This window comes from Rousettus aegyptiacus, unplaced genomic scaffold (assembly GCF_014176215.1).
Source record: "Rousettus aegyptiacus isolate mRouAeg1 unplaced genomic scaffold, mRouAeg1.p scaffold_m13_p_11, whole genome shotgun sequence".
Lineage (NCBI taxonomy): Eukaryota > Metazoa > Chordata > Mammalia > Chiroptera > Pteropodidae > Rousettus > Rousettus aegyptiacus.
The window spans coordinates 332,468-359,415 of NW_023416286.1; the positions used below are offsets into that span (position 1 = coordinate 332,468).

Genomic DNA, 26,948 nt, shown 5'->3' on the forward strand with positions numbered 1-26,948 from the left:
TCTAACGAATGTGGGGCCCCTAACTCCTAAAAAATGTTCAAGTTATTTCAAGAAATGCTCAGAATTTAAGCACCTAGTATTAAGTGGTATTTTACCTAGTTTTTTCTGGTCTTAATTTGCAAGAGTCTGAAAATGCTATCTACTCAGTTTTGTGACAAAATGTTTCACTTAACCTTGGTTATAAAGAAGCAAGGAAATCCTGTTTTTTATGAGATTTCTCAATTTCATGAGCTAAATTTCATGACCTACCTGATGCTGCGTGCAAAAACAAAATTCGGCAAATAGAACCCACAAGCTGTGCTAGAATTAGTTCAAGTATTTTTTTCAGTGTGATGTTCTAACACAGAACTCCAACACCGAACCAAAAGGAAAAGAAAAAGTCCAAAAAGGTTAACAAACATGACTGCATTCAACTCTTAGACAGGCTGGATGAGACCAAAGAATCGAAAGAGCCTCTGAAATTCAGAAACCCACCTACAAACGCGGAAGTCATCGCCTCAAACGCAAAACTGAGCCAGCGCGCACACACCGCTGCGCAAGCACGTTCACCGCGACTTCTGGTCCTGCCGTGGGGCCCTTCTCACCCTCCACCCTTCTCAAACCCCTGCTCCCTGAGTGAAAGCATCTGTCGGGTCGGAATGAAGGGAACGCGCGACCCACGGGGCGCACCGGCCGAAGTCTGGCCCGGTGACCTTGGTCCCAAAGACGCCCTTCCACGTGCTGCCGCTGCGGTTCCCCCGAGGTGGCGGCCGGAGGGAGAGCCCGGGACTCGAAGGCTCGCAGCGCGGCGGGTGGTTCGCGGGCCGTCCGTGGCCCCCGGCACCGAGCCGCAGCGGCGCGCGCCCGGCCCGGCTCTGCAGCCGGCCAGGGTGGGGAGGGTCGGGTGGACGCCGCGGCCGGGACCCCCGCTCCCTCCGCACACGTCCAGGGCGGGCGCAGCCCCAGGACGGAGTCGGGGCAGGACGGCGGGACGGAGACCAGGGAGCCGCGCCGCCGCCTCCCCTCGGCGGCTCCCAGGCAGGCGCGACGGGGCCGGGGGGCGCGGGGGCCGGGACGGGGCGCGGCGCGCTCACCATCAGAACTTTGGCCGCGTTCTCCAGCTGAGCGATCACTTCTGGGGGCCCCAGCGCCGCCGCCATCATGGTCTCTCTTCAATGACGCGCCATGCGCTGCATTCTGGGAGCCGCGCCGCGGCCGGCCAATCGGCGCGCCGGGGAGGGGGCGGGGGCGGGGCTTGGGGACGACGGCGGCGGACACTGAGCGGACGGAGCGGGGGCGGGGCTTGGGGGCCGGAGGCGGAGGGGGCGGGGCGAGGGCGGGGCTTGAGGCCGGCGACGGAGATGGAGGGCGGGACGCGGCTTCGTGCCGGAGACGGAGGGCGCGGGGCGGGGCTTGGGGGCCGGAGACGTAGAGCCGGAGGGCCGGGGCCGGGGCCGGGGCGGGGGCGGGGCTTGGGCAGGAGGCCACCCCCGAGACTGAGTGGGTCAGGGGCCCCGCGGTCCGCGGTTGGCCGGCCGCCGGAAGCCTCGCGCCCCAGCCCCGCCCGCCCGCTCGCCTGCCTCTGTCATCGCGGCCGCGCGCCACTCTGCGCTGGGGGCCGCGACCCCGGGCCCCTCCGGAACGCGGCGTCCCCGCGGTGTCCCTCTCGGCCTCAGAGGAGCGCGTTCCGGGCTGGAGCGCGCCCCTTCCCAGGGGACGCCCTGCGGGAGTTGTCGTCGCAGAGGACTGGGACGGCAGGCCGCCGAGACCCCCGCGGGGGACAGCCCACTCCTGCCAGGACCGGTCTGGACGAGGGGCGTGTTTCCTTTTGGGCTGACATCCACTTTCCTACAACGTCCGCCTTTTGGCGCTGCTCTGCTGGCAGGGGCTACACAGCGAGGAGGAGTGAAGACAGGGAGTGTGTAAAATGGAGTCACTTTAACCAAGCTGCTGAAATTATCAACATGTTTAAACGTCATGAGGAAAGGCTCCGTTCCTGTTCTAACTAGTCTGGGAACTTAAACTTTTTGAACTTTTCAGTCCTGCATGGGTGTCTGGATGTACATCCGGACACACACCAGACCTCCCGATAAGCCTCTGTCACCACTGAAGGACTCGGGGATCTAAACCATGTGACATCCACCTGTCATCCATCCTCCAGACCCCTGATATATGACTGACAAGCGTCCTGGACCAATCCCAGGGCTAAGAATTTGCCAGACTGATCATTTTCGGCAGTGCACTTTTTACTAGGAGAACTCAACTTTTCTTCTTCCAGACACTTCTGAGGTTTTGTCTAGCTGTATTCCTGGTTTGCAAACTCTAAGAGCCTTGAAAAAATCATTCTCATTTATCTCTAGCAAAGCCTCCAGACTCTTTTTGAGTTCACTTGACAACAATTATATTCATTTCTGTGTCGTTTTTTGTTAAAATCTTTTTATATTTCCTCTCCTTAGTCACACTTTGAGGGTTTTATTTTTTATGTCACTACAACAGAATTGCATTATTAGCTCCATTGAAAAATATGTTTCATTTGACATCTCTACGACTTGAAGTTGAGAAAGTGAGTTAACAAGGTTTTTATAGCTTGAGAAATAAAGTGAGCCAAAATGAAGTTAATGGCCTTTTTTAAGGATTGTGTAAACTTAGTTGACATAATACCTGACAAATATCTAAGTATAGCAATCTGCAAAAAGATGACAATGTCTCTAGCTATCACAAAGAGTAATTCCTGCAGATCAATGATATATTTGCAAAAGTGTACACAAATGAATAATTTGTGACATTAAATGTTTGAGGCTTATAATGCTTCAGAGCAGACTTCATGGGCCAAAGCATTTGTAAGTACTTTGCATCTAGACACTCAAGAAAGAGGAAGACAGAAAAGTTTTACCAAGTGTGAGGACGAGTATGCTTCCTTTCTAATTAACTGAGCAGTTTGAGTTTAGAGGCTTTATAAAGTGGGTTACAGATGTCTCACGTAACGGAGCCGTGAACTTTAGGACAAACACTGAAGCTATAAAATCTCAGTGTTGGAAGACACTAGAATTTACCAACTCGTGTGACCTCCCCTCCCAACGCCTGACTCTTGTTATCTCTTGATTTACTACTTAACGACACTCTCCCGAGGAGGGGTAATGGGCAGTGTTCCAGCTAAATGTGCTCTTTATTCTCTGGAATAGAGGAAGGGGAGAAAGTTGTGCAGATTCCAATAATACCTCACCAGGAGTGAGAGAGAAATGCTAACGATCTAGGAAAAGGGCAGATGCCTGGTTGAAATGTTGCCGAAATCGAGAACATTTCACACGTACATCCCGTCCGCTTTGAGGGTACGCCTTTGGTACCTATGATGCTGAGAAGAGAAACATTCCGAGTTGTCCTAAACTAAGTTACAGGCTGCCTCCAGAGTGAAAGACAAGAGCCATTAACCAGTTGATAAGCTGGGGGCCAATGAACACCAGACTGGCTCACATTCCCCATCGTCCGTTGGAGCTTGGGATCAGGCCCTTGGACTGGTCCCACCAACACCTCCTCCCGACTCTGTACCCAGTGTAAATTCTCTCAAAACAGCTTACACCTTCCTCTCTCCCCTTAAACATGACATATAAAAGCGCCCAGGACAGCGGGTGTGTTCACCTTCTCCATCCAGCTGTTGCTGGTGGCTTAGACTGGCATACCCCAGGATCTGGTCCTTTCTGGCAAGCCTGTGGCTCAAGAAACACTTTTTTTTTTTTCTGAAATGCTTTTCCTTGGAAACATAGGTTTAGTCTTTTTGGGGGGTGTTTTTAAATGTCTTCTTGTGGGGGATTTGTTTTATAGACAACTTTACTAAATTGTGCCTTTCCTAAATTTCTGGCTCCCCGGGATAATCTGCTCCTGAGTAGGTCCACTGCTGACATTCTGGAGCCAAGACAAAGCCGACTGTCATGGGTCACAGATGGTGGCATTTTAAAACTAAACGAGAACTTGTAGAGTATAGACTCCTAAAATTTGAAAATGAAAATACACAAGGTAGGTACCTGGCTTGCTTTGTACCATGGCACCCACAAATGCGCAGCCTGGCAAAGGTCCAGCTCCTTGTGAGGAATGCGCTGTGCATTACCATGGACACCGCAAGCTGCCCTGAGCTCATCATCATAGCAACGTCCAGCAGAACCCACTCTGTCTGGGGGGGACCAGAACCACCCCATGTTGCCCTGTGATTCGCCGTGCATCCCGTTGAGAACCACGGCTCTGCATGCTTTTCTAAGTTTGAGTCTAGTTGAGTCCATCTTTGGAACATAGGTGAGACATACATCCCCCCCACCCCCACTGCAGCGACCTTGTCCCACATCAAACTGCCCTTTCCCACTGGGTAGCCAGACCTGGAGGGGCGTTTTGGGGATTCTTTAACTTTGGCTGCAGGCACCTCTGGTATGGGAGGAAGAGAAGAGTGTGGGAGACAGGTCTCCTCGCATGCCCACCGGTCGGCGGCAGACCCAGACCGACGCGCAGAAAACTCCGTAAAACGTTCTAGGCCCTCGAGCGCTAAAATGGAACTAGCTGCGCCGGGGCCGCGGAGGCACCGGGCTGCAACATTGCTACCCCGCGGTGGGTCCCCACCTCTCCTTGGTCAGCGCTGACTGAGCTCTGTGAAGCCCCCCAAAACCTGGGCGTCCACGGGGAGGGTCCTTCCGGGCTCCCGGTGAGGGGGGGGCCTCTGCTGGCCGGCGTGGGAGGCCAGCCCGCTGCGGCCTCTCAGGTGGGCTCTGCCCCCCGCCCGGGTCCAGTGGTCAGCTGCAGAGCTCCGCAGACGACGCGCGCTCACCCCAAACGGTCACTGGGTGCTCCCCCCTTTCCTCTGTCCCTGCCTCCTCCGGGTGCCCCACCCCCCGCTCGGCTGGCACATTGTCCCCGACCTGCAGGACCCCGACCCGCGGTACCCCGACCTGCAGGACCCCGACTCGTGGGGACCCTTGAGGGGCCCACATGCGAGCAGCGAGCGAGGCATCGCGGGCGTGGAGCCCCCGCGTTTCCCCGGGGCCAGGGTCTCAGAGGGCCCTGGACACACGGGAGCGCTAGGTGTCCTCTGGCGGCGGCTCTGGACCGCAGGAGAGCCGCGTGGCCCGCCACGTCCCCCGGCTCCTCAAACACGGGAGGGACAACGTGCAGGCCGAAGCGGACCACACGACGAGGCCATGACACCAATGCTGTCGCGCGAGTGACAAGTGGCACTGGCGTCCCAGGAAGCAGATCTGGAGACACGTGACCCGGAGCCTCGGCGTCCCCCGGCGCGCGGAGCAGCAGCGGCCGCGCCCGAGCTGGCTGGACGCTTCCGCGCCGGTGGCCCGGCTCGCAGCGCCGCTAGTTGTCGGCGTCCTCAGATCCCGCCTCCCGGGCCGATCGATGTCCCTGGGAAGGCGGCCAGTCTCCCGCCCGGTTCACCGCCTCGCTGCCTGTATCTGGATGGCTGAGCGGGGGAGAGGGAGGACGGGGGATGCGGCCTGCACCCGTTTGCCACCCTGCTGCGGCAGCTCCACAGCTCTGTCCCAGCCAGGCCACACGCGCGCGCCCAGCGGCCCCCACACTGCCGACCGCAGGGGGCACCCTTCCTGCCCTGCTCCAGCACACGGAAGGGCAGCAGAGTGGGGAGCTGACCTGGGTGAAGCAGACCCCCAACCCATCCTCCTAATTTTAGCAGGGACCATTCACACATTTAAAAGAATACAAATCACAGCTCTCAGGCCAGAAAGGAGATGCCCAACACAGGGAGGGGCCAGAGGGAAATCTCAAGGGGCATTTAAATATATGTTGAACAAAGCGAAAATAAAAATGCAAGAGATTGGAATTTGCAGGCTGCGGCACAAGCAGAGAGGAGAGAGTTTACAGTGCTGACTGCATGTAGTAGAACGGAGGGAAACTGTGAAACCAATCACCCAAACTTCCGCCTCGGGAAACTGGAAAAAAGAGCCGTTAAGTCCAAGTCGGCAGAAGGAAGTAAATGACAAAGGGCAGATTGGAAATCAACGACTTCGAAAACAGGAAATCGGAAAAACAGCAGGAGCAAGAGCCGGTTCTCCGAAAAAAGCCGACACGATCGGAACACTTCTGGCCGGACTAATGAGGGGGAAAAGGAGGGAGAACACAGTCGAGGAGCCCAGAAACGAAAGGGGGGCCCTTCCGACCACACAGGCAGCAAAAGGAGACTCCGGGGACCCCGGGAACCGCGCTGCGTCCAGGGGCGACAGCCTATGCGAAACGCTCCCGTCCAGAGACACCAGCAGCCAGCGCTTCCCAGAGGAGGAGAAGGCGCTCTCTGCAGGCCTCCGCTGCTGAGTAAACTGAGTCTACACGACGCGATACTTTTTGACAATAAAAAGTAATGACGAACCGATATAGGCGATAGCACGGATAAAACCTTAAAACATTACGCGGACCGGAAGTAGCCAGCCGCCAAAAGCCACAGGGTCCCATTTGTGTGAAAGGACCCGAGAGACAGAGCGAGCCATGGCTGCCCGAGGAGGGTGGTCAGCGTGGGGATGAGAAATGCGGGTGACTGCCAAAGGGAACGGTGTTTCTCTCGGGGTGATCGAAATGTCCCAGAATCGATTGTGGGGATGTTCGTGCGACTCTGATTATACAGCGTTGACTTGCACGCTCTGAATGGGTGGATCTTGTGGGTTTATGTGAATTATATCTCGATAAAGCCCTTTAAAATAAAAAGGCAATCAGAGTCTCTAAGGAACACCTCCCACATGAAACGGAAAAAACAGGGCAAAGAAACAAGCAGCCAAATGACAACAAAAAGGAATGCAGAGGACAGAGGGACATTTGGGGAATCGGAAAAAGAAAAAAACACCTCGAAATTATAAGAGAAATGATAAACACAAAGATTGGAGACATAGAAGAAGAAATAGACTGATTAGAGAACAAGAAGAAAGCTCTTGGGGATTTAAAAGATGATGCCTGTCCCCAAAAACATGTCACGAGATCTAAAAGATAAAGTCGATGACGTCTTCCAGAAGGAAAAAAAGATGTAGGTCACAGAGCCTCAGAGGACCGACTCAGGACACTCAACCCACAGGAGGTGGAGCGCAGAGGGACAGAGCTCGAAGGCGCGACGCGAGAAATCGCCCAGTCGTGTCGAGAGAGGAAGGCGGGCCAGCCACACAGCACGGAGAGTCAGAACGGCATCGGGCATCGGGCAAGGCACAGTGAGTGACCCCAGAGCGGGGGAGCAAGGGCCACCCGCGTGCCGCGTCAGCCTAGAATTTTATGACCACCCATACATATTCTCAATCAAGTGGGAAAGGGATGTTTTCAGACATTTGGCAGAAATGGGATCCACACAGAAAAGTGACAAAAGTGACGACGGAGTGCGGGAGGAGGTGGCTGCAGCCTCTGAGCTGCTCCAGGGTCTGCTGGCATCTGACAGATCCAGCTGGAGAGGAAGGAAACGGGGAGGGCGGGAGGGACCTGCGGGTCCCAAGCAAACAAAGCAAGTGAGAAAACAACGTTTGACTGAGTCTGAGAGGAAGAGAAAATTGTACAGCGAAGGGAAGGACCGCAACAGACTGTCTGCCTTACAGACCACCCGGCACCGTCTGATCGACATTCACAGCAGCAGTGACCTAACGAAGACGCCGGGCAGCAGAGGGTGGGGAGAGGGACGGAGAGCTGCCGTAAGACGCAGCTGACAGGAAAGATTTACCATCAGTCAGTCAGTCAAGAACGACCTTTAAGAGCTGCTAGTGATGACAGACGTGCCAGAGACACGCCCGGGAAAGCGGGGGGGGGGGGGGTGGCGCCGGTGACTGTGTTGTGGCAGAGGGGACAGGGGACCCCTTTTTGAGGAATACAACCCTTTAAAGATGACGTTTATGGAATTGAAAATTAGCTTTAGACAAGGACGTTGCTGATCATTTAAACCAGCGCTCTGACCTTACCTGGGGTGTCCCGTCATCAGGCATGTCACTGATGTCACTGTCTCACTGCTACATCGTGCGCCTGCAACCGACACAATGTTGCAGGCCAACCGTGATTAAAAGATGACTTTAAAATAAATCAAATGAAAACACGGCGGTCCTAAAGCTCTTCTGCTGTCGTCTGTTGTCGTGTTGTCGTTGTTGTTGGTGGTGGTGGTGGTGGTGTTGTTAGCAGAACACTTTTTTCAACATCGCATACAGAACAGAGCACAGCTAGCCCGGTGCAAGCAGAGGCTGCACCCTGTTGCCCCTAGCAGCCTCTGAGACACAGCTTAGTAGCGACGAACTCTGGAGAATATTTTAAAAGCCGCTGATTCAGACTCTGTCAGAGCCAGATAAGAAATCTGGCAGATAACTAATAAATCCAGACCCAAAGTTATACAAAGCTGGGCACAGGGCCAGGGAGCCTGCGCCCCTGTCTGGGACTCCACACGATCCTACTTCAGGAATTTCAAAATTAAGGCACACAGGTACCACTTGATGCCACTTCCTTTTTTGGGGATGGGAGAATGTGGGTCCCTCTGACCTCACTGGGGTAGGAGTTGGGGGCGTGGAAAGGAATACAGGAGAGTTGAGGCTCCTGCAGCAAGAGGGAGCTGGCGAAAAAAATGAACCTACAGGTTCAAGAGGCTGAGTGGACCACACACAGGGAAACCCAAAGAAATCTGAGCCAGGGTATATCCTGAGTCACCTTCTAGAAAGCAATCAGACAGGCAGGTTGAAAGCAGCCAGAGAGAAACATCACCTTATCTATAGGGGGAAATGATTAGAATGACAGCAGACTCTCATCAGAGACCAAAGGGACGAGAAGGAGGGGGCCCAGTGTCGCCCGCTTGTGGAAAGAACTGCCAGCCCCGAGCCCTCCCCCTGAAAGAGATGTGCCAAAAACATCTTCCGGGAAAAACAGGAAAATGAAGGACACCTCTAATTTGTCACATGCAATTTGACCCTCCGCGAACTCTGACCGCACCCAGCGGTGACCACAGACGTGGGGCGGCCAGGCCGGCTGTGACCTCAACACCCCGAGCAGAGCATTCACGAATGCCGGGTGCCCGCCGCCCCCGGAGCCTGCCCGCACCTGAGGGCGGCTGTTCTCGTGACGCGGTGTGGTGTGGTGTCTGGCTGCTGCCCAGCGATGCGACTCCTTCAACCGAGCAGGAAGAGAAGCCAAGAGGGGGAAGGGAGTGGCTCGTTTGGGTGTCTGTGGCCCCCTACGCTCTGGTTATGCAGAAAGGTAGGGCCATCGCCTTAAGGATACTCGAGTGGATGTGGATCACGCACACAGAGGCTCGGCTTCTCCCGAAGGCAGAAGGACCCAGGTAGAAGCGCACCGCGGTTTTCTGACCCCATTGATGGGCAAAGGTTAACGGGGCTGACACTCTGTGTCTCTGCCGGGTGCGGGTCGGGGGCAGGCCTGAGCTGCCTGCAAGGCCCTGACTGCAAGCCAACACCTGCAGCGAGCCCACTGCTCCCCCATGGACCCTGGACCGAGACCAGAGACGCCCAGGGTCAGGGTCTAAGGACTCTCACTTGCTGCAGGACACGTGTGCACCTGCTCTTCCCGCCCCGAGCCCCGGGGAGCACAGGAGGCCCGGATGGGGGTGCTGAGGCTCCCGGTGCGCAGACCTGCTTATCTGTTCTGGAGGGGGACACGGCCTCGTCCCTCGAGGTGCTCACGGTGAGCTCAGTGCTGAGAACTGGGCCGCGGAGCAGTGTCGCACGCCCAGCGGGGTGGGCGGGAGCACCTGGCCGGCTCCCTCCTGAGATCGTCGGGCTCCTTGGTGATGAAACCCACCTGGCCTTGACATCTGGCCCAGCGGGTCCCCCCTAGGAGCTAGTCCTGGCATTTACTTCACGTACAAAGAGCCCGGAAACACGAGAAATGTCCACGCACATTGCACTGGCCCGGTTACGAAAGACCCTCCCGGCAGGCGAGCGCACACTAGTACACACTGTCAGGCAGAGGAACAGGACAGTGTGCGCGGCTCCCCCAGGAAGGTACACGTGGTGACTTGTGTTCTGTATGCATAAAGTTCCATTACTCTAAGGGAACACAGAAAAACACTTTTGACCGTCCTGTATGACACAGTGACAAACACAAGAACTTACAAGTTCCAGTGAAACACGACACCAAGGGGTTCGGATTCAAAATTTTAATAATAAATTGTGCCAGTAGAAGCTTTTCAAAGGCAATGATATATCAATAAATAATAGTTAAATCGAGTTCCTGAGAAAGAACCTACCACATGGAAGTGTGTGAGTGCCGTAGATAACAAGAGGGCATTACGTAAAAAAGCGGAAATGCTGAGTCATGTTACAGGCACAGCAGGCTTCAGAATCTGCCATTCATACAAAATGTAAACCAGTACACGGGGATTTTTTTTTTTTTTAGTTTAGACATCAATAAACTTGTAAGTGTGGCTGCCTAGATATACACTAAATAATGAATACATTATGCTAAAAACTCCAAGAAAAAATATATAGAATAATATAATGAAAAATGCATCAGATTTTTAAAAAGCAAAAAAAAAAATTGAACTTTTTACTCAAATATAAATCACTTTAAATAAGAATCATACTATTTTGAAATAAGGAATATTTTGTATGTTGATCTATGTAGTTATATATACATCTACACTTCTAAGAAAATACGTATGGCTTAATTTTTTTGTATTCCAACGTCACTTTGAAGAACCCTTGCTGTTTTACAAAGATTAGAAACACGTATTTTTAAAACCGAGTTCAGACTGACACTTCCAAGCACACCAGGAACGAAACGTGACAGAACGCCGGGACCACCGAGTCGCTCGGCAGACGGGGGAGCGGCGGCCAGGGGCCCCCGCAGGGCGCTCACCCGAGAGGTGGCCGAGCCCGTGGCCGGCGCGAGGCTTTGGCACAGCTGAGCTTATCCCTTTCGATGCGCACAAGTTGAGCACGTGACCCAGGTTCACGTTTACCCCCCCAGGAGTCCGATCCCCCCTAGACACGCGCGGAGTCTTCGCGGTCACGCACCCCCGTCTCTTCGACGAGGCATGAAGGGCACCGTCACAGCGTGGGCGCCGCCGGACGTGTCGCCGCGCGCTGCCCAGGGCGTCTCCTTTACAGGTTCCCGGTAAAAACGGCTTCACAGAACCCGCTGTGAATGGCAAGACACGGTCATTTTCTAACGGACAACCCTGCTCACGCGGTCCCCGCCGCACGCGGCCGTCGGGGTCACGGCCACAGTCACGGTCACCTTGCCCACACGTTCTAAGGTACAACCGGCAACGAGCAAAAAAAAAAAAAAAAAAAAAAAAAGCAGCTTCGACACTTCACGGCTCCGAACGGGGGCTAGGGCACGAGGCGGCGTCACGCAGGGCCGAGGCGGCGTCACGCCCTTCCCGCGTCGCCGCACGGAGCCACCGCCGCACGCCCTGCCGCAGCGACGTCGCGTCCTCGTGCGAGTAAGTGCTGTGGGGGACACGCCAGGGCGCGAGCCAGGGGCAGCACGGCTACACGGCACCCGCTGCGACTGAGCGCGGAACGGGGCCGTCCGCGCAGTAAGTGCTCTTTCTCCACAACCCAACGTTTAAAAACGCCGTTTTAACGCAGGGACCTTCCCCGGGAGCCCACGTGTCGGCCAGGTCCAGACGGGGGTCCGCGGACTGCCCCGTGAGCAGCTTTCCAGTTCCAGCGTCTCGAGGAAAGTGGCCAACGGACCAGGGAAAAACGAGACCCCCTGACAGCCCCGGGTGCGGGGCCTCGGAGGGGCGGGGTGGCCGCGGAGGGCGGGGCCACGGAGGGCGGGGCCGCGGAGGGCGGGGCCGCAGAGGGGCGGAGCAGCAGAGAGGGCGGGGCAGTGGAGGGGCGGGGCGGCCTCGGGGGCGGGGCCACGGAGGGCGGGGCAGTGGAGGGGCGGGGCGGCTGCGGGGGCGGGGCCGCGGAGGGGCGGGGCGGCCGCAGGGCGGGGCAGCGAAGGAGTGGAGCGGCTGCGGGGGGCGGAGCAATGGAGAGGGCGGGGCAGCCGCGGGGCTGCGAGGGCCGGGGTAGCGGTGGCCATGGCCTTGGCCGTGGCTATGGCCGTGGCGCGGCCGGCACCACTACACATACACCGGCTGGCAGCCGCCGGCCTGGCCCAGCAGCTCCGCACTGCCCGGGTCGGGGTCCCCGGCCGGCGGCGCTTCCGCGGGCTTCGGGCACCGGAAGGGGTAGCCGTTGTCGTCGAAGAAGCGCCGGAAGGTGAACTCGTAGAACGCGTGCTCGGGGTGCTTGCTGCTCGCCGCCGTGAGTGTGTCCCAGGCCCGGGCGCCGTCCTCGTCAGCGTCGTTCCAAGGGCTTTCCTCCTCGACGGGGTCAAAGTTGGAGGTGTCCATGGGGTGGCTGATCTTGGGAACGTAGGGTGCCGGCTGCTTGCGGATGTCGCTAGAGAAATCCGTGGTGGCGAAGAACGGGTGGGCCTTCAGGTCGTCGGCCCCACCCCGGCCCAGCCTGCGGTCCGCGGCGCAGCACAGCCTGGTGATGAGGTCGCGGGCCTCGGGGCTCAGCTTGACCTGGGCCGGGATGTGCAGCGTGCTCTCCCAGTTCACCACCTCGGGACACAGAGCAGCACAGGGTTAGCCTCCCGGCCGCTCGAGGGCGACTCGGGTGGTTCGGGGGCAGCGCATGATGACGCGGCTCCTACGCCACTTTATTTCCTGGCGAGGAGAGTCGGGGCCCATGCGGAAGCCGCAGTGGTGGCCCTGAGCGGCTAGAGAAGCTCAGTGTGGCCTGGCAGGGGACACACGGCATGAGGCCGGGGGAGAGGAGAGAGACCGGTTCTCGCCCACCGGGAGGACGCTCGGCAAAGGGACCCGAGCTTTCCACAGAAGCGAAGAGGCCGACCCCGCCACTCGTCCCCCTGGCTATGGCACCGACTTCGGGTGAACCGTCTGGTCCCCATCCAACACTCACTGTGGCCAAGATGTGATCAACCGGGGTTTGAAATTAAAAGGAAAAGCAACCTGAGGGGATGAGCCGACTGGCCCATGGCCTTGGCCTCCTGTCCCCAATGCTCAACAACATGGCCAGTGCCTGGATGTCCAGAGAAGACACATGTCCCGTGTGCCACTGTGGGGGGCGAGCTAAGGGACTTCGCTGTTCACCCTCCAAATCAGGGTAGAACGGGGCCAACGTAACCGGCCGCTGGCGGGGCGACAAGCCTCGGGGGGGGGGAGGCACTTGGGTGTGGGGGAGACGCTGGTGTGAGCCTGAGCAGTGGTAGCAGAGCTAGAACCACAAGACTCACAAAACGAAACGGGGAGGAAGCGCGTGACGTTGGACTTGGCCAACGTCAGGGCAGCAAAAGAACAACGCAGCGATCAGACTTCGTCATGACTTAACACGTCTGCTCTGTGATGGGCACCGCTGCTGACAATGAGAAGGCCACCCGTGGGTGGGAGGACACATCTGTGGGAACGTGTATCTCGTAAGGGATTAACATCCGGGATAGCTAAGGACCTTCTACGACTCAACCATGGAAAACAACCTGATTAAAAACGGACAAAGGACTCAAACGGACATTTCCCCAAAGAAGACACAGAGGATCCAGTGAGCACACAAAAATGCGTGACTCCGACGGTCGGCAGGGAGACACCACTGGCAGCCATCGCGGGATGCACCTCACTGGGCCGGAGGGACGTCACCACTGGGGTGGCAATGATTAAAAGCCAGAAACGGGCGCTGGCGAGGACGAGGAGCAAAGCGGGCCCTCAGCACGGCCGGTGGGAATGCGAACGGTGCGGCCAAGATGGAAAACTGCGCAGGTTTCCCCGGCTTTGGAAGTAGAACTGCCATGTGACCCGGCAGCTCCACTCCTGGGCACACGCCAAGGGAATGGAAAGCAAGACTCAAACAGGCACCGTGCACAGCCACCAAATAAGGCGGAAGCCACCCCAGGGGCCACTGCCAGATGACAGACAAGCACAGTGTGGCGCACACACGGGGGACGTCATCCCCCTTAACAGGGAGAGGGTCCCGACACCTACCACAACGTGCGTGAACCTTGGGGCTACCGCGCTGAGTGAAACAGGCAGATGTGCAGAGGCACACACATGCACACATGCTCACACACACACATGCACACGCATGATTCTGTGGACCCCACCCATGCGAGCCCCCAGAGCTGTCCAGTTCTTAGAGACAGCAGGAGAGAGGCTGTGATGGGCTGGGGGACAGTGGAGCTGGTGTTTCACGGGCACGGTTTCTGCTGGGACAATGGCAATGTCTGGAAAAGGCAGCGGCAACAGGTGCACAACACCGTGAACATGCTTATTGCCACCAAATTGTACAATTAAAAATGATTAAGGCGGTGTCTTTTATCACAATAGAAACTGGGTTATTAGCACGCGGGCAAACCAGTGAGTGGCTCAGTTATTCAATCAGGATACAGAATACGCCAAAATCCACCTCACTGTTACTGGGGTGAAACGAGCCGTCACCTAGGGTTCTCCTAGCCGAGGGACTGTCACTTTCCCACGCATGTGAGCACCTCCTGGAGCTGACGGTAGCCACGTGTCAGTGGTGAGCGCGCCGTTCTGAGAAGCCCTAAGGCTTCATCAGAGTCTCGGTTCAACCGTTCTTAAGGAACCAGTTCACTTATTTCAGAGAGTAAGTAAATGGCCATCATTCCGAAACGAGCTCACTTTAAACGACTGACAAACTAATTACTTAATTACTTCAAGTGAGTTCTGAGAAATATGCAGAGCTAGTCTTGCCGCCCGGCTGGTGACTTGCAAACAGTGGTGATATAGCCTCCGAACAGACAGGCAGACTGAGTTCTTAGCCTGTGCTTGACAGCGCGGGAGCGTGGCGGCAGCAGGGCCCAGGCCGCCCGGCTTCGCTGCTCACTGTCCTCCACAGACGCCAGGACAGCAGGCAGACAGCGATGCCCGTAAAATTTCACACACGCGTCCGTGTCAAAACTCAGGTCTGACCCTGTGGCTTTGCTCATCAAAACAAAGTCCTTCAAAATAAGTAACCATAACGATACTTCACGCACAAGCAACATTCCCACAGGACTCCGAGTCGAAAGGCCGGAACACCATGCGTGTCCGTGGTGCGCACCGGCGTCCCCGCCCTGTTACCTTCAGCTGCGTCTCCGTGGGCGTCGGGGCCAGGAAGGGCGGCTGCCCCACCAGCATCTCGAAGAGGATCACGCCCACGCTCCACCAGTCGCACAGCTGCGTGTACCCTGCAAGGACAGGCCGCTCAGCACCAGCGTGCACGCTCCGCCGGCCGCAGCACGGGCCAGGCGCCCACCCGCTGTCCCCGTGTCACGTCACGCAACAGAAAACCGGTGGCACGTGTCTCCCTGCCCAGGCGGCTGAGAGCGAAGACTGGGCTGGCACATGCCGGGATGCCCGTGGCTCTCCCGCGGGGAGGGGACAGCCCCTCGCTCCCTTATCCCCTGCCACCAGTCTGCTTTCTTGACAAGAAAAGGCTTCTTAATTTGAAAAGATTACTGTTGCCATTAACAGAACTTTAAGAAGATACAAACGGATACAAATTAAAATAGTAGAAACAGAAAACAGGAAGCGCTGAGACCTGTCAGAACAGGGGCATCCGGCCAAGGCTCCCCTGGGGATTCTGGAGGGAGCCAAAGAAAACCGGGGCAGGGCGCACCCTGGCAAAGGGGTCCAGTGCCACCAGAGACACGGCCTCTGCGAGGCGCTGAGTCCTCGCAGGGCTGAGGGGCACACCCGGCCAGGCCCAGCAAGGGGCCGCACGGCAGGGTCACGTTCGCTTCGGTGCCCTCCCCCTTTCCTTGGAGACTCGTGCCCAGTCCAAGCTGGGCTCCAGCCCTGATGTCACCTTTCTCCAGGACTGCCAGCCGCACTCTCTCAGACCCCTGGGGACCCCCACCTCGAGACTGCGTGGGAAGAGGTCACCACTCCGACCACCTCTCAGGGCAGCTGCCTCACAGTGGGCTGCAACGGCCTCCCAGGGAAGCCGACAGGACCCGCCCTGCGGCCCAAGCCAGGCGCCACATCTCGTGGGGCCGCGCACTCGGCCAGGACGGCGACCCCACTGAGTACCGGTGGCTGTGCACTACGGTCCCCAGCCTTACGCTGCCAGACGAGGAAAACCACGTTTGTCCTCTGTGGCACTCAGTAACAGGCTAGGGCCCGGACAGGAAGTTACAGCTGGGGCCCGCAAAGGTGAGGTGGGGCACACTGGACGCTGTCCCCGGGACGGAGTCGTTTTCCCTGATGACTGGCAAAGGCAGCTCTGGGCGAGTCCCCGGGTCCCAGGAAGGAAGCTCCCCAATCTCTCGCTCTGCGGCCGCAGGAAGGGCAGGAAGCAGTGGCCCGGGGCTGTGTGTCCAGAGCCCCGGAGCAAGGGCAGCTCCCGAGGGTGTGCAGTGACAGCGGGAGTGTCCGGCTCAGAGAGCAGCAACTGGACAGACGGGGGCCACGAGGCACCCACCTTTCCGGAGCAGCACTTCCGGGGCGATGTAATTCGGGGTCCCCACCAGGGAGTGCGCCAGGCACCGCTGATGCTGCTTCCTGGCCCTCTGCTCCAGCGTCTTCAGCCTGTCCCCACAACGGCAGTTGGACACGTCGCCCCACAGGTCCCCAGGCTCCATGCTGTCCTGTCTGACGTGGCTCCCTGCCAGCCGGGAGTCGGGTGGGAAAACAGAGGACACACACAAGGTGACCCTGTGCCGTGCGACACCGCAGCAGAGCCAGGCCGCTCAGCTCCGGGCGCACCGAGACCCGCCGCACCGAGACCGGCCACTCCGCGGGGCCTGCGGCTCTGGGCTGGGCCCCTGCGTGGCCGGCAGCAGTGCCTGGGCCACCCAGGCTCATGCCCGTGGCCGTGCTGGGGTGAGCGCACAGACGTGCTGCAGGTGACCATGGAAAAGCACAAGAGGAGTTAAGAACCGTCAACAAAAACGACTCAAACGCCATAAAATGAGAACACAATAAATGGCTCGGGATTGGTTTTTGGGTTAAAAAATCGGAGCCTGAGTGACCGTGTTATGGTAAGTGCTTGAATACGCGAGCCGTGTCACGTGACGGCCTGCTGGCTGCGATTTGCCTGGACAGCAGAACTGAAGGCGATGGAAGTAAACCACACCCGTCTGTGCACAGCCCGGGCACCAAGGACGCCGCGCCCCGGGCAGGGGCTGGACGAGAGGGCCCCCCGGGGCCTGAGGCTCCTGCCGGCCTGGCTCTGATGGGTGGAGTGTGGCCCCGGCCCCCCAGAGCTGGCCGCCCTAGAACCCTCACAGCAGAAGCGAACCCCGTGGGGAGGGAGGAAGAATCGCAAAGTGACGTGTGACAGCCGCGCCGCCCATTGGGAACCCGGCCAGGGCTGCGCGGGGGGGGATGGTACCTCTCTGGTAGTACTTGGAGTTGTGCGTCCACCTGAAGCCGGTGCACAGGCCAAAGTCCGTGAGCTTGATGTGCCCATCCAGGTCGATGAGGATGTTGTCCGGCTTGATGTCGCGGTGGATGAAGCCCATCTTGTGGACGCTCTCGACAGCCAGCGTGAGCTCGGCGATGTAGAAGCGGGCCAGGTGCTCGGGGAACACCTCCATGCGGATCAGCAGGCTCATCATGTCGCCCCCCGGGATGTAGTCCATCACGAAGTACAGGCTGTCCTTGTCCTGGAAGGAGTAGTACAGCTTGACCACCCACTCGTTGTCCGCCTCGGCCAGGATGTCCCTCTCGGCCTTGACGTGGGCCACCTGATTCCGGTCCAGAACGTCCTTTTTGCGCAGCGTCTTCATGGCGTACAGGGCGTGCGTGTCCACCTTGCAGGCCAGGCACACCTCGCCGAAGGCGCCGACCCCCAGGGTTTTGACCCGCACAAACATGGACTTGTCCATCTTGGCCCTCTTGAGCCGGTTGTGGTTGGACTCCTTCTGGTACAGGATCCGCCTCATCTGCTCCCGCTCCGCCTCGCAGAGGCCGGCCTGTGCGGGGACACGGAGCCACGTCAGAGGGGACGGGGTGGGGGACGGGGGGACGGGGGTGGGGTGAGGGAATGGCTTCATCTCCTCTATGCGAGCAAGCACGGGCTCTGCTCCCCACGTCCACACACAGGCACAGACCGGGAGCCCAGAGGGACAGCCAGACACTCTGCCTCCAGGTGGCTTTAGGCCCTAAAAACTGAAGGCCACTGTTAACAAAAATCAGTGGGAAAGGGGACATCGAATTATCAGAACTCTAAGAGCGACCTAATATCTTAATAGCTCAGGGGAAAGGAAAACAGAAAAAAAATGTCAATGAAAATGGGAGTAGAAAAGAACACAAATTTTATTTTTAGAATTTGAAATTACTGGTTTGTATGATTTCAATTTACTATAACATTTAATTTAAATAATTTCATAACTTCCTTCTCTAGCAGTTTAGTGTCAAGTAAGGTATGTTTAAAACATTTGTTAATAATAGACCTAAAGAAAGGATAAATGAATCACTACTATGTTTTTCTTTATAAATTCCACAATTTCAATTTATAAAACCTCAAACTTTGTTTCTATTGTTTCTAAAGTATTTGCCCACTAATTCGTAAGACAACAAATTTTGTTACTGGTAGGGACGCATAACAATCCATTGGATGCATTTCTGTGGGCACACGACACACGGCCACCCCTGACCCTGATGCCAGGGTAGGAGGGGAAGGGAGGCTGCCACACCTGTCATTTCTCCAGGTGGCTCCACGTGCCCAGGGACCCGGCATGCAGGAGATGCGGAGCACAAAGCAGACTGCCTGCCGCTGCGGCGCGCCCCCCCCACCCCCCCCCACCCCCCCGTGGGCGAGGGGAGGAAGGGGCCTTACCCGGGCCATCTCCTGCTCCAGCTGCAGCCTGCGGTGCACCTTCTGCTGGTAGGTCTTGATGACATTCTCCACGTGCTGCTCCATGAAGAATTTGAACGCGTAGGGCGAGTAGCTCTTGATCCGAGACTCCCTTTTCTCCTCGTCTCTGCCGTTTTTGCGGACAGGGACAGGGGACGTCTGGATCTGCTTCTTATCTTTCCCGGCTCGGTCGGCCTTGGCGCCTTTGGGGTCCGGGTCGGCCCTGTCGGGGGGCTCGGCCTGGGTGCCCCGCAGCCGCTGCTCCATCCCCGCACACAGGCCGTCCACGTCCACCTGCTCGGCCGCACCCCGCAGCAGCAGGTGCTTGGGGTAGGGCGGGGGCGGGCACCGCATGTCCACCTCGCGCGGGTAGGCGCCCGCGCCCAGGGGTAGGGGGTGCTCGTCTGCGGAGTCCGGCGCCTCGGGGCCGGGGGCGGGCCCTGGCGGCGCCACCCAGGCCGGGTGGGAGGGCCCCACAGCCGTCTGGGGCTCGGGGCGCAGCACGCGCACGCTCTTCACCGGGTGCAGGATGTGCGCGGCCGTCACGGCCGTGATGGTGTTGGGCGAGGCCACCGCCACTTGCTGCTGGTGGCTGTTGAAGGAGCTGGTTCTGCTGGGGACAGCGCCCTCGGGCAGGAAGGCCGCGTGCGCGCGCGGGGGCGCCTCCAGGCCCGGCTTCTGCAGGGAGTCCCGGCGGGCCAGGTGGGGCGCCGGCCAGGCCTGCGCGGGGGGGCCACCCGCTTCGTACAGGTCAACGTTGAGGCTGCCCCGGGAAGGGGCCAGCAGGCCCTGCGGGGGCCCCAGCGCGTGCACCTGGGGGGCCTGTTTGTGAGGCGGGGGCGGCGCGTACAGACCCGCCGCTCCCGCGGGCTGGAAGGCGGGGCCCTTGGCGGCCAGGCTGGCGTAGGCGCCCGCGTCCGGGGGTGCCTTGCTCTGGAAGGAGGGGCTGCGCTGCACGTCGTAGCCCACGGGCTCCGTGGCCACCAGCAGGTGCGGCCGGTAGGGCGGGGCCTGCGGCAGGAGCCCCAGCGCCGCAGTCTCCAGGTTCGGGGAGAAGCCTCGCGGCTGGGGCTGGGGGCCGGCGGGCGCGCCGTGCGCACTGGGCCCCGCAAAGAGGAGGTCCGCGTACTGCCGGGGAGCGTCCCCCAGCGCGCCGCCCTCGTAGGCGCCGCTCAGCGGGTGGTAGGCGGGCAGGGGGTCGCCCGCTCCTTCGAAGCTCAGCCTGCGTGGCACTGCGGCGGGCACCAGGCCCTTTCCTGCAGAGGGAGGAACGGGGCGTCAAGGGGTGCCCGGCCTGCCGCATCCCGGGGCTGAGGGCACCGTGGCCCAAACAGGCTGCCCGGGGGGCGGAAGCCCCCACAGGGGCAGAGCCTGCTGTCCCACAGCCAGCCGGGAGGTGCACTCTGAACACAGGCCAAAGGCAAGTGCAGGTCAAGGTCACAGCAGGACGTGGCCCACCCCAGGGGCTGTGCTGAGACGGGATGGGACGGCCCACGGGGCACTGTGGAAGAACACAAAGTCTTTGTCCTCGTCACAGCAGGTACGGCCAGCAAAGCCCTGCGAGCCCCACTCCACCGTGCAGCGGGTCTGCCTGAGGCCCCCCACAAGTTAGGGAGCACCCCTTTTGCTAAGTATCACGAGTCCCTTATCACAGTCGGGGCCTCTGGCCTTCCTAGCACCCCGCCCGCTGGCTCTCGGGCCCTGTGAGAAAAGGCGCTTCAGGACCCCTGGAAGCAGCCTCCCTGTTCGAAGATCCCTGCACCAGCCGGAGAGAAAGTCGAAACGTTTCTGTTCTCACTCTGCTGGTTGTTTCATTTTGATGTCCAGTAAATTGTTCAATACCCCGTAAGACAAGTACCACCCCCGCCCCCGAGGAGGCGGCAGGTTATTTCCGTTGGGGGGCACGCAGGGCCCAACGCCGAGGGGCGGGGTCGAGGGGCCGGCTTGGCTCACCGGAGGCCGGCACGGCGACGTGAGGACGGGCTTCTGCGTGTCTCAGACGCCCGTCTGCCCGCAGGGCGGCGCCCACACTCACCTGGCGAGGTCTGCCTGATGACCCGCACAATCTGCTCGTTGCGGGGGTCCAGGTAGCCCATCTTGCTGATGTAGTCCAGGGCGGCTTCGATGCTCCTGCTGCCCGTCTGCTTGAGCGCCCGGCCCGCCATCTCCTGCGGGGCACAGTCATCATAAATGGAGCCCCGGGGACTGCCCCCCCCACCCCGGCCTGTGCCTGCTGCTGCGACAGTGCCTCTCTGTGACGGCCGGGGACCCGCGCGTGCCATAGTCCAGTCTCAGAGTGGCGCAGTGGGCGCAGGGCCGTCTCGCCCGACCAAAGCGCAGCGTGTGTCGGGGGCGTGCGGGGACGTGGTGGCAGCCCTGCCCTTTGGGTCTGCAGCCTGCTCTGACGCCTCCTGGTTTGGGGACAAGTGTGCCCGGAGAGCGAGGACGTCAGACTCTGCTTCGACCCAGCCCCCCCTCCAGGCTACTTCTGGGGGTGAGAGGGGTTGCAGGCTCACGGCAGGACCCCCAGCACGCCTCCTGGCCAGGGTCCCCGGTCTCGCGGGAGAAGGCGGACAGTCCCCTCCCGAGCCTTGCGGGCCTGTGGGACACTGCTGAGCTGCCGGGAGGGCAGCTGGGGGGACGATGGCTCCTCTGGCCGAGCGGCACCAGGGCCTGCACATGGCGACGGCGGCGGCACGGCTGGTTCTCCAGGACACACGGGCGGGGCGGACTGGGGCCCGTGTGTCCTGGCAGCCGGAGCAGTCAGAGCGCAGAGCCCGGCAGGGGATGGGCTGCTGGCCGAAGAGGAAGTGGTGAGGAGGACCATGAGCTGGGGCCAGGCCAGGGTCTGCCCTGCTCAACGCAGCCACAAAGACCCCCAGCGGGGACGTGGGTCAGTGAGGAGCCGGGCCTGGGGCCGAGTGACAGGCCCAGCCTGAGGTGGGGCGGGGGCGGGGCAGAGGGCTGGGGTCTGACGGGAGGGGAGGACGGCCACCAGGCAGCCTACTGGAGGTGACACACGGGGATTCCACAGAAGGGAACCCCGAGCCTCATGAAGGTCACGGGGCCAGCAGGCGGAGGAGGAGGAAACTAAAAATGCCGAAAATGGGGTGATGGCAGATGGGGGTGAAGGTGGGACAGCTCTGTGGGAAGCCAGGTGAGGGAATGAGGGAGCAGCAAGACCCCAGCAGCACGGGACGCCGGTGGCTGTCGCCAAAGACCCACCGGGGGACAGCGCCGTCCCAGACGCCCCACTCCCTGCCCCCTTGCTTCCCACGGCACTCGGACCGGCCGGGCCGTGCTGTGCCCCCGCGCCCTGGGGCAGCGCCACACCTGGGACCCCCGTGCGTCCACGCCGGCCTCCTCCCTGAGGACCGGGAGAGCCTGGCAGGGCCTGACGCTGCGCCTCGCTCACGGCTGGACCCGCCCGCCCAGCCGTGGCCGGAGCGGCTTACGCGCGTCAGTCCCGAACGGTCGCACCATGTGCAACCCGAACGTCCCTTTCCGGCCGCGTCCCAGCTGAGTGACGGGACAGCGTAGGCCGCGCCTCTGCTCTGAGCTGCCCGAGTGTGAGGCGGGCGCTCTGGGGGCCAGGAGTGACGGCGACGCCGGGGCGGAGGGGCACGGAGGGGCGGCCGGCCAGGCGGGCTGGGAGACGGGGGCGTGGACCTGCAGACGGGCAGGTGTTCGAGGTCTGGAAGGGCGGCCACGGCAGAGCTGGGGACTGGCCATGCCCACGCCGCCCTCTCCTGCGGGCCAGAGGGGACGCCGCCCCTGCCCCGAGGCCCCGCTGTGCGGCTGGGAGACAGGCGTGGGGTCGCACTGCCTCCCGTCGGGGTCCCCCGCAGCTTCTGGTGCCCCCTTTCACTTGCGCCCCGAGGAGAGGACCCCGACCACAAGGCCTTGGGGGCAGCACGAACCGTCAGGTGGCTTCGGGACGCGGCCGCCAGCCCCTGCCACGCCGGGGGGACCGCCAGACCGCGCCGCACGCCAAGCGTGCGCCTGTCCGAGTCTCTGCTGTTGGCTGGCGCCCCGCCTGCCAGACCGTGCTGCAGACGCAGCCACGACAGCGAGGCGGCCACGGATGGCGGCTGCTCACCGCACGCGGCACGTCACGGACGTCACCCGCTCGGCGAGCCATCATCTGGCAGATAAAGCCTCCCACAGCCTGAGTCCACCAGGCTGCCCTCGTCTGTCACGGCCTGCACAGGGCCAAGGGGGCTTCTGCGTGGGCACTCGGGACACCCCCTTGTGTGCACACACACGCGTGCACACGCACACGCACACACACGGCTCTGCTGCCAGAGCTGCCGGGAGCCACAACCACACTGTGTCCCGCCCGCCGTCCGCCACAAGACGCCACTGAAGCCAGCGAACCGCACTCCCTGCCTCCCTTGGGTGGCTGTGCGACTCGGGCTCTGTGACTCCTGCCCGGCAGCCTTGACCGGCGAGCCGCTCTCCAGCTGTCCCAGGTCCTGAAAAGCCTGCGCCGCAGAGGCAGAGGACGGTCAGCTCTGCCGTGCGCTGTCCCCGAAGCGTCCTGCACTGTCGCTGGCTCTCCCTCCCTCTGCCCGGCTGAGGTCAAGGCCCTGTCTGGCCAGGTGAGCGCCCGCCCGCCTTCGCCCTCCTGACCTGTCACCAAGACCAGGCAGCTGCGGTTCGGGACTCAGGCTGGCAGGAAGACACGGTGGGGCTCACTTCCCATGCAGCTCAGCTGTCTTCCCGGCATCGACCCGGGGCGGAGATCAGCTTAAATTCAATGAAAAGCCATTCCGCAGAAGGAGGCACGTCCCAGGGAGATCTGCCCGCCCCCTGTCCGGCAAGGAAGCCTCTCAAAGATCCGCCAAATTACAGCCGGGAAACCAGAGTGGACAGCTGTGTCCGTGCCCGCCACCCCCTGGTCCTCAGGCACATTATTAGTTCATCAAAGATGGCATGGAGGAAATGTGTCTCCGGCCAGGGCGTCCGAGACCCACGGCCACCTGCGTGGGGTGCTGTCCTGCACTCACCGTCTCAGGAGCTCGTGAGGGCCTCAGACACCGTGCCCCAAACAAACGGGCACATTCTCAGCCTGTCAAGGAAAAAGACCGCGCAGCCGGCTCGTCCACTGGGGGGCCTTCCTCCTCTGCGCCTTAAACAGAGATCTGATCCCAACGACTGGATCTCTCGAGGCTGGGGGAGGACGCTGAGGGGCGAGGGATTCTGGAGGTGCCCACCTGCAGGCCACAGCCCGAGGGGAAGGCACCCACGCTCCCCCTCAGGGCCTGCCGCCGTGTTTCAGCCCCTGGAAAGAAGCTGCGAGTTCTGGAAAGCCAGAGGCACCCGATGCCCGGGCGTCTGCGCCCGCACAGGGCCCGAGCCAGAAGCGGCCTCTGCGGGGTGCGGGGCAGCTGGCCCACGCCCAGTCGCTGTGCGGCCCGCGGTCTCCCACGGAGGACGGGGGTGGGGGGCAGTGGCGGGGGGTAGGGGTTGGCGGCTTCTGAGGGCTGCATTTTCTGCACATGCTCAAACGATGGCGGGAACATGAAGGGAAAACGAAGTCACCTTAGGATCTAACTGTGCCGACCTCAGGGCCGCCGGGGAGCCCCACCGGGTGGGGGCCCGGGAAGGACGGGCGCAGCACCCCACCTCGAAACACTACGCAGCAAGCGGCGTGGCGCTTTTGAGGGGGGAAATTTTTAGGTGGCTTACAGGTAGGGAAGGACGAAGAAATTTGGCCTAAAATTAAATCAATATAAAACTTTGCAACCATGCCAATTTCAAAGAAACACTAACAAAACAACCCTTTATAACCGTCGTTAGCGCCAAAATAATTTAAAGACGAGCGGCCTGGAGAAACTGTCCACGGTCCCGCAGTTTGGTGCCAGGACAAACCCCAACACTTCTCTGAGGTGGACCTGGTGGTTAATAAGTTAAAAGTTACTGAATTTGTTTGTACCCTGATTTAATAATTCCACTCCCTGAAATTTATTCTCAGGCTAATTTAAAAACAATTCTATTCGAAAGTCAATTTGTATAAAGATGTCTCTAGAATTACACATCGTAAATCAGCCCGCAAACAGAAGGGGGTGAGCGGGAGTTGGGAGGGCTTGAATATCCAATGACAGAATAATCACGTCAATTATAATGCGTATGTTCTCCAGAATACACTCAATGCAGCCAAAAAAATGGCTTTTATGGCCACAGCTCTTTTACTTGACAAATATTTTCTGAGCGTCTACTATTGGTGCTGCCGCTGAGTATATAGCTGTAAACAAAACGTGCAACTTTCAACAGTGTAAGCGACATGGAAAATGCTTATGTATAAGGGGAGGCTCTTAGCCTCATAACTGTGTACAAGTTAGTTACATCTACGAACAAAGGTTTGATTAGAACAATGAGAGATAAAAAGTGAGGCTTCATTTTCTTTTCGCTAAGGAGGGCGAGACTGTAACACCTACGCACGCCGCGTCCCAGTGACAAAACCGCCGGCACGGCCTCGCTGTGCAACCGCGGGCCGACGACGAGATTCTCCAGGTCACGGCTGAGGCCAGTGACAGGGCCGGCATTCCCAAAGTGGCCCAGAGCTGCGGAGAGGGACCTGGGTCCTCGGGGACACCATGGATCAGCCACATCGTGCCAGCCTCGGCCTCCTTCTCATGCCACATATGGGTATGGGGACCCGTTACCAGAAGCTTAAACCGATCCCCAAGTCGCACTCAGAGCGAACTGGGAGAGACGAAGCCTGTGTGATGTGACACCTGGCAGCATGTGCTGAGCGCCCGCGCTCCCCCTGGGCCGTGCCAGACGCCGGGAGCTGCCAGGGCGTCGGGGACAGGTACGGGGCGGGGTGCGGGGGGTGGGGGCAAGGCTTCTGCCCTTTCCCGTAACTGTGGGAAAGACAATAAGAACGTGTAAAAATTCAAACCGTCACACTGAAAACTAAGTCAGTTCTATAAAGCTGGAAAACGTGTAATTATGAAAAACATCTCCCTTCCAAGTAATAAGTTATGAAATAATAAAAGAAAATAAGGAAGTCCAAGACATCCAGAACCTGACACGTAAAACTGCACGCGGAACGCGGTGCGTGTGACACCCAACCGTGAACCTCTGGTGGCTGGACCTCAGCACCGAGCTCCGGAGAGGCCGGGCTGCGAGTGACCCTGATAACGGACGTGGCTTTTTTTGCTGCTCACTTTGAAGTTCATAATTACCCTATTAAAAATAGCGCTAAAAGAGGCTACTGTTGAGTGACGTTCAAGATTGGGTTTCCTTACTGGGGTTTGCCCTTCGCGCCCGGAACTGGACCGGCGGTGACAGAGGGCGTGTGCACATGGGGGGCCGAGGACTTGGCGCCGGTCCCCGGGCCCCCAGGTGCAGAGCGAGGCCACCGCGATGCCTGTGCCCCGGCGGCAGGTCGGCCCCGCGGGGCCCTGCAGGAGGGCTCGCACGGGGCCACCTGTTGCGAGGGAACTGGGCCCTGGGGCGGGCCCGGCATGCGTCCCCAGAACCATCGCGTCTGCCCGTGCAGCTCTTGGTCGGCGCCAAGTCACAGCGCCACGGAACAGACGACGATGCCCAGTCGCCACCTACGAGGGTGGCAGGACCCAACCGGTGGCCCACGTCGCCTCACTGCCAGTCTTTCAGGGAGGAAGGTGCTCGGTGTGACAGAGCAGGTGGAGCGAACGGCACTGTGACCCCCACAGTCCGCGAGGGGCCCGTAGGGGAGATGCTGGCATTCGCGCCACACGGGGAGAAGGGGGAAGGCGGCCCAAGCGGTGGCCCTCGCTCTTCCCGCAGGCCAGCCCGGGGGCCCCGCTGCTCAGAGGCCGCACCGCTGCAGGCTGGGCGTGTGGCGCGGACCCCGGCATCTTGCCTGTCCTCCCCTGGGACCGGCCTTGCCCGCCGGCGCTGCAGCCCGCTGTCTTCTGCAGACCCCCCGGGGCCGCAGACCGCTGGCCGGCCCGGGGCCCGCGCCGCGCACGCGCGTCGGCCCCTCGGGGAGCAGGTGTGTTCCCCCAAAGGTGTTCCAGACTTCGCATCCTGTTGCAGCGGGGAGGGGCCAACGTCGGGCGCTCAGTGAGAGTGTCCCCACGGGTGACAGTTTTCTGCTACTTCAAACGGAAGGACTAAGTCTCAGGGACAAACTCGGATGAGCGCCGTGTGGGGAAACTACAATGCGAGAACAAGTGGGGGTCGGGTGCA

General features: G+C 59.8%; 2 protein-coding genes across 10 annotated transcripts in view; both read right to left on the reverse strand.

The window, feature by feature from the left end:
• Window positions 1–1,188, reverse strand: part of XPO4 (exportin 4) — a 65,927-nt gene extending 64,739 nt beyond the window's left edge. The window contains exon 1 of the mRNA XM_036228356.1: window positions 1,074–1,188. Coding sequence (XP_036084249.1) covers window positions 1,074–1,142 — 69 coding nt within the window. The 5' untranslated portion in view covers window positions 1,143–1,188. The remainder of the gene's footprint in view (window positions 1–1,073) is intronic.
• Window positions 1,189–11,863: 10,675 nt separating this feature from the next.
• The window catches only part of LATS2 (large tumor suppressor kinase 2), a 60,388-nt gene continuing 45,303 nt past the window's right edge, over window positions 11,864–26,948 (reverse strand). For 8 of the 9 annotated variants that reach the window (XM_016152029.2, XM_016151986.2, XM_016152037.2 and 5 more), the window contains 6 exons: window positions 20,800–20,932; window positions 18,747–20,020; window positions 17,298–17,880; window positions 16,386–16,568; window positions 15,044–15,150; window positions 11,865–12,511 (listed from right to left, as the gene is read on the reverse strand). In XM_016152029.2, the coding sequence (XP_016007515.2) occupies window positions 12,023–12,511; window positions 15,044–15,150; window positions 16,386–16,568; window positions 17,298–17,880; window positions 18,747–20,020; window positions 20,800–20,932 (2,769 nt within the window). In that variant the 3' untranslated portion in view covers window positions 11,865–12,022. Of the gene's footprint in view, window positions 12,512–15,043; window positions 15,151–16,385; window positions 16,569–17,297; window positions 17,881–18,746; window positions 20,021–20,799; window positions 20,933–26,948 lie in introns of all 9 variants that reach the window. The other variant, XM_036228361.1, reaches the window with a different exon arrangement.